The sequence below is a fragment of the Podarcis bocagei genome, assembly GCF_964188305.1.
Source record: "Podarcis bocagei genome assembly, chromosome: 9".
NCBI lineage: Eukaryota > Metazoa > Chordata > Lepidosauria > Squamata > Lacertidae > Podarcis > Podarcis bocagei.
In genome coordinates this window covers 19,980,353-19,986,819 of record NC_138134.1, presented here as the reverse complement: position 1 = coordinate 19,986,819, position 6,467 = coordinate 19,980,353, and the positions used below count along the sequence as shown (strand labels likewise).

The window sequence follows — 6,467 nt, the reverse complement described above, 5'->3', positions numbered from 1 at the left end:
TGTGTGTGTGTGTGTGTGTGTGACAACACTTTATTTAGTGCACTAAAAAAAGTAACCAACTAATTATGGCACAGAGGAACACTCTAGAGGGTTGCAGAATAAAACAAAATGTCTCCAGCTAAAAGATTATCCTGACTTTCTCCTAGGTCCCTGCTTACATCAAGAATGTATGTGAGGTATGATTTCCCAGTGGGGATGCAAAGTTTGTTGGGGTGAAAATGCACAGGGTAAGCTTTGTGTTGCAGCCCTCCCAATGTGTTTCTGTTGTATTAAAGGCAGATACTGTATTTTTAGAAACACTTATTCACAGGAAATTAGGCGTCCAATGGAGTGGGTGAGCAGGGGGGAGAATGACAGATGGCAATGGACTGACTCCAGCTTTTCATTACTGTCGTGCAACCCTCAAGACTTCCGCACTGCACCTCAACTAATGAGGAGACAGTGTGTCTGTTGGCTCTTAATCACGAGTCACTTAGGGAAGAGATTGGGTTTTATTTCTGCCTCCCAGAGTTATACTTGCAGATTAAGAAGGTAGAATGGATTTTCATGATGGTTTTGTGTGTATCCAGCCTGAGGGTCCTCTTCTCCCATTGGGCTTTTTAGGCCAATTCAGATTAATTTGCTGCTCTGCGTTACTTAAGACTAGAGTTGCAAAAAAGGGAGATATTAATCAATTATAGTAATCATATGAGTGAGGCTTCAGTCCTGTACACACACTTAGCTGAAAGCAAGTCCTATTAAACTCACTGGAATTTGCTACAGGAGCTATTGCAGAGCCTCCAAGTGTCCTTATTGTCCAGGGACAGTCCCGGATTTAGGGAAGCTGTCCTGGTTTCTGGTTTGATCCCAGAATGTCCCACTTTTCCTTTAATTATAATTAAATAGGACATCCCTATTTTCGTTGGAGGGGATGTTATTGGTATACAGAATTGCAGCCCAAGACTGGCAAGGTTCAGACATTATATACATTAAGAAGTTATGAAGAAGACATCCTGAACAATGGAAAACAGTGCCGATTTCTCACCAGTCAAATGCTTTATCTATGCCTTTAAAATACGTTAGATGCCAGGGTGAAATCCCATTAAAGGTTGCACATTGTGGGCAGATTGTGCCCGTCTCTGGGGTGACAGTGGTAGACGCAAGTTCACTCCTTACTGCTCTGGAAGATTTCTTCCTCTTCAGTCTTGACATCCACAGAAGCATCGGTTTCTTGAAGAGGGGGAGCTTGATATGAATTACGAAAAGCCCGCAAGAAGGCCTTGATGACATCGCTGAGTTCTAGGCTCTGAATGACGGGTTTCTTTTGAGCCTCATAATTCTCTAAGGTGCAGTTTTCACTCAGCTGCTTGCAGATGAACACCAATATATGCTCCTCTGTGCCTTTGACTTCTGCTTTGTCCTCCTTGAGGTGGAGATCTGTGTTCCAAGTGCTGTTGCTAGGTTGAACATTCAGCGAGACGATAGCCCAGGTTTGGTTCCTCACAGCGACCTGCATAATCTTTTCCAGTGAAAATGAAGAATGTTAAGTTAACCAGCGACCTGTCTGATGGGTTAGTAACAGTTGCCTGTCTGCTGGTCTGGGAAATCAAAATATAAATTGTTTTATAGGACAACTGTAATCAGGGTTGCACAGCCCAACCCAAAACTTCCTAGGCCTGACAAACCCACCTTGTCTTAGAAGTTCTGGGCAAGCAGTAAAAACATGGTTGGTGGTTTCTCTTTGATTTGGTGTTTCAAAAGTTCATAAATAATAATAAAAAATCATACAGCGCCTTTCAAGGGTTCAAAGCACTCCTCATATGATCTCACAAATCCTTACAAAATTGTCTAAGACACACCAGTACTATTTATACCCATATTATAGTTGGAGGCGGGGTGGTGGTCAAGGTTGAAACATACTCACTTGCCTCAGAGTCTTTCCTAGTGAATTTTGAATAAGGTGAGACTTGAACAGGTAAATGCCCAACTCATTCTCCCCATATGAACTGACCTGGACCCTTTGACCATCGCCTGAGGCCTTCTTTGTGTGCCTCCTCCATGAGAGGTCCAGGCTTTTGGCTGATTAAACAAATTATGGCCTTTTAAATGTGTTTGTGGGAGTGGGGCTATTGGTTGGTTTTTGTGTTATGTGTTTTGTGTTGGATTTTTAGGTTGCAAACCACCCGTGGTATACAAATTTAATAAATAAATCAATAATGATGATGATGATGATGATGCTTCCTCACTCTATATTACACAAGCTGTGGCGCCTCAGACACTCCTGTGCCGCAAGCCACACAGGAAGAAAGGTAGCTATGTTGGCCCTTCAGAAAAATTCCAAAATCAACAGTAGAGCAATACTTTTATTAGGATCATCCAAAAGCTCACAAGATACTGAGCAATAGTTAAGCAAGGACTGCTGAAGAGTTCTGGAGAACCTGAGAGTATGCTCACTACTATGTTGGACGCTGTCCTACTTTGGAGTTTGGAACTTTCCTGTAATGCATCTCTTTAATGAACACACTCTGTTTTCTGAATGGTGTGCTCCACATTTATTTCTGAAGTATTTGGTTGCAGGAAATTAAAGTGGTACCTCGGGTTACAAACGCTTCAGGTTACATATGCTTCAGGTTACAGACTCCGCTAACCCAGAAATAGTACCTTGGGTTAAGAACTTTGCTTCAGGATAAGAACAGAAATCGCGCGGTGGCGGCGCGGCAGCAGTGGGAGGCCCCATTAACTAAAGTGGTGCTTCAGGTTAAGAACAGTTTCAGGTTAAGAACGGACCTCAGGAACGAATTAAATACGTAACCAGAGGTACCACTGTAATGTCCTGTAATGCCAACAGTTCAGCACTGCATGATCTCTGCTTTCCATTTTTGTGCAAGCAAAGTTCTTCCTCTCTAGCTAAGTCGCTGTGTATGGAAAGAAAGACAAGCATGGAATTGTCCACAGTATGAGAGAGAGCTCATTGAATACAGAAGCAACCTCCAAGTGAAGATTTTAATGACAGCTGTGGAGTTACGTCTGCTCTCTCCCCACTAGTAGGTGAGTGGTGTTTACAGCACTGACCATCTGTTCAAAGGGTGAAGAGAAGTTTCTCACACACAGCAGTGGGAATACAGCTTTCTGCAGCTTGTGATGGTCTCTAGAGCGGGTCTAATGGCTGAAACACATGAATTTGGATTTATGACAATCTACTGTTATCTATTTCCCCCCGATTAATTCTGCAAAGAAAAGAAGCAAAAATGGTGTTCTGTATTTTTCTTACTTTACTTAACGCCCTGCCATGGGATCGAACTACAGTGGTACCTCGGGTTAACTACTTAATTCATTCCAGAGGTCCGTTCTTAACCTGAAACTGTTCTCAGCCTGAAGCACCACTTTAGCTAATGGGGCCTCCCGCTGCCGCCGTGCCGCCTGAGCACGATTTCTGTTCTCATCCTGAAGCAAAGTTCTTAACCCGATGTACTATTTCTGGGTTAGCGGAGTCTGTAACGTGAAGCGTCTGTAACCTGAAGCGTCTGTAACCTGAAGCATATGTAACCTGAGGTACCCCTGTAGATGCAAAGATTAACAGACATGTGCTTCTTTTCATGTGTATACTCTGTGTACATACAAAGGGATGGTGGACATGTGTTTGTCTAACAGGAGAACAACACCAAACCCCTCCTCCCTTTCCTATCCTCGCTGGTTCATTGCTCCAAGCATTTATCTTTATTCTCTGATACTTCTGACACTGGAATTAAGAGGAGAGAAAGGTTCTTGGAGCAATGGATTGAGGAGAGGGATAGTGCAAGAGGGGTGAGGTGTTCATATTCCTCTCCATAGCTGAGTGGTAGAGCATGTACTTTCCATGCTCTGATCATCCCAGGTTACATTCCTGGCATCTCAGGGGTAGCTTAGCCTCCACCTATTTGGTGTCCTCCAGATGTTTTCAACCACAGCTCACACCAGCCCCACCTAGCGTGGCCAGTGGTCAGGGATGATGGGAATTATAGCCCAAAATATCTGGAAGAGACAAGGTTGGGAAAAGCTGGTATGGATAATGTCAGGGAACTGCCATCAGAGGCAAGAGGAGAGGTAAGACGCTCCAGTGATGCAGGGGAGGGAACTAGCAAGGAGAGAGAGAGAGCTTCCTCTGGGGAAGGAAATCAAGGGGACACCAGGGAGGAAGGAAAGGTGGAGAGTACTGTGGAGAGGAGGCTCCGAGACTCTTCCAGTGAAATCAGCAGAGAGAGCACTGGACCTCCGCTTGGCACGCCCACGCTGCGCAGAAGGCTTCCGCGCAGAGAATCTAGGAGGAGACTGGGCGTCAAAGAATTTCTATGTTGGAAGAAATTTAGGAGACGCCCACTCACGGATTCTGCCAGTGACTAAGACAGTCGCGTTTCAAGGGCTGTCAAACCAGGGAAAGTTTTATCTATACGACTAGCTTGGAGCAGTTTGCAGTTTACGCACAAGCAACCCCAATTCCCATTACAGATAATACTGAACTAGGAGGACAGGTGAACTCAATCAGTATAAGACAGATTCTGTGTTCCTCTCCCACACTCTTTTAGCGTTAAATTAAGATGACAAATCTCTGTTTTAGGTGTGAATGAGTGGAATGCCTAAATAGTGGCCCCGTTACATTTAATTTGGCCATCATAAGGTAAAGGTAAAGGGACCCCTGACCATTAGGTCCAGTCGGGACCGACTCTGGGGTTGCGGCGCTCATCTCGCTTTATTGGCCGAGGGAGCTGGCGTAGAGCTTCCGGGTCATGTGGCCAGCATGACTAAGCTGCTTCTGGCGAACCAGAGCAGTGCACGGAAACACCGTTTACCTTCCCGCCAGAGCGATACCTATTTATCTACTTGCACTTTGATGTGCTTTCAAACTGCTAGGTTGGCAGGAGCAGGGACCGAGCAACAGGAGCTCACCCTGTTGCAGGGATTCGAACCACTGACCTTCTGATCGGCAAGTCCTAGGTTCTGTGGTTTAACCCACAGCGCCATCATATGGATGAACAAATGCAGGGAAGAGATGTCTATCTAAAGCAGTGTTTCCCAACCTTTTTTGGGCAACGGCACACCTGTTTAATGAAAAAAATCTCGCGGCACACCACCATTACAGCCCCGTGACGTCAGCGCGCAGCGTCACGCCGGGAGGGACGCACGAAAGTGAAAGTTTTTAATTTTTTTCCCTCCCCCTTGCCGGGGAACCTCCAAGCTTTGGGGGTGGGGGGGGAGGAGGCAGCAGAGCGAGGGACTGAGGGACGGTGGCAGCTGAGGCGGCGGCGGCTGTTGTGGTGGTGGCGGCGATAGCGGGCAGAGGAGGGGCGGCGGCGGGAGTTGCTGCTGCTGTTGTTGCTGCTGCTGCCCGGACATGCCGGCCTCCTCCTCCTCCGCTGTCTCGCGCTCCTCCCTTTTGCACGCGCTGCCCCGCCGCTCGGCACCACCACCGCGGAGCCGCCCCCGGCTCGACGCGGATCCTCGCCGCCGCCGCCTCTCACCGCCCGACTCGCCCGCCTCCCTCCCACGGCACACCAGCCGATGTCTCACGGCACACTAGTGTGCCGCGGAACACCGGTTGGGAAACACTGATCTAAAGTACACATTTGAGTTCATCCAGATGCTAGGGACAAATATCACATTGGGAGCTTCCCAGAGCATCTGACAGCCACTGCTACACTAGATGAGTTTTCAGTATGATCCAGAAAGTCAGTTGGCACATTCTTGCAAGAGAAAAAGAAAAGGAAAACCACCCACCATGCCATAATTGGGAGCGATTTCTTTGACTAGTTTGGCTAAAAGCTCCGCTTCATCAAATTCAATGGTTAGGACAGTTGGTTCAGATGTGACGATGGGCCTTGCAAATTCCGTATCAGGAGCCGTTTGTTGAAATGTTGTGACCATCTTAGTTTTGCCCATTGTGATGGTTAATTTCGTGCTGAAGAGCAGGACGCAAGCCATGATGGTGATGCAGAAAACGAGGATAAGCCCAGCCAACAATGCAAATATCATAGAAAGGAGAGCATTCAGGATGTTCATGTTTGGAGAGTTTTCTGGCACTGCCTGGCATGACCTTTAGATTGTTCGCATGACTGTCATTTTGGTAGTTTCTCCTTCTGTACTGGGCTAGGGTCAACTGTAATCAAATGACACCAAGCCTAGCTAGAACTTGGTTATCTGGGCAACGGTGCTACATCACAGTGGGTGAGGTAAGCAATTGCAACAGCACACAGGGGACACTTGGCCTGCCAGTTTCCTCAAGAATGGCATTTTGCAGATAGAAGAGCATGCTATTTCAGTTCTAGCTTCCCTCTGTAGGAAGCAAGGAAGGTGTGAGCAGATCATTATGAGGAAATGGCTCACTTCAGTTCTTTTGCAAACTTTTGCTGTCGGGATGACAGTAAGTTTACATTCTAGAAAGAGCTTTTCCTTTGTTCAGTGAAAAAACACCTCAGAACTGGAGCTATTCTTGGTATAATTCTGTAGGGTGTGAG

The 6,467-nt window shown here is 46.6% G+C and overlaps 1 protein-coding gene across 2 annotated transcripts; it reads right to left on the bottom strand.

Moving 5' to 3' along the window:
- Positions 1-472: 472 nt before the first annotated feature.
- LOC308595142 (uncharacterized protein) lies at positions 473-6,136 on the bottom strand. Of its 2 annotated transcripts, XR_014011748.1 has the most exons (3): positions 5,731-6,136; positions 1,025-1,498; positions 473-642 (listed from the first exon to the last, which is right to left on the bottom strand). XR_014011748.1 is itself a non-coding variant. In XM_081209152.1 (2 exons), exons 1-2 carry the CDS (start codon positions 6,010-6,012, stop codon positions 1,145-1,147), a joined length of 636 nt encoding a protein of 211 aa, XP_081065278.1. In that variant the 5' UTR covers positions 6,013-6,136; the 3' UTR covers positions 1,017-1,144. The 2 variants fall into 2 exon arrangements, 1 of the variants encoding a protein (XP_081065278.1); XM_081209152.1 differs by lacking the exon at positions 473-642 and having other exon boundaries at positions 1,017-1,498.
- Positions 6,137-6,467: the final 331 nt, after the last annotated feature.

What these genes read in the sequence shown, in the direction of transcription:
- LOC308595142 (XM_081209152.1), bottom strand. Translation starts at nt 6,012, where the DNA reads ATGAACATCCTGAATGCTCTCCTTTCTATGATATTTGCATTGTTGGCT. An exon ending in TCGCTCCCAATTATGGCATG is followed by an intron (nt 1,499 to 5,730) that starts GTGGGTGGTTTT and finishes TCACTGGAAAAG; the next exon opens with ATTATGCAGGTCGCTGTGAG.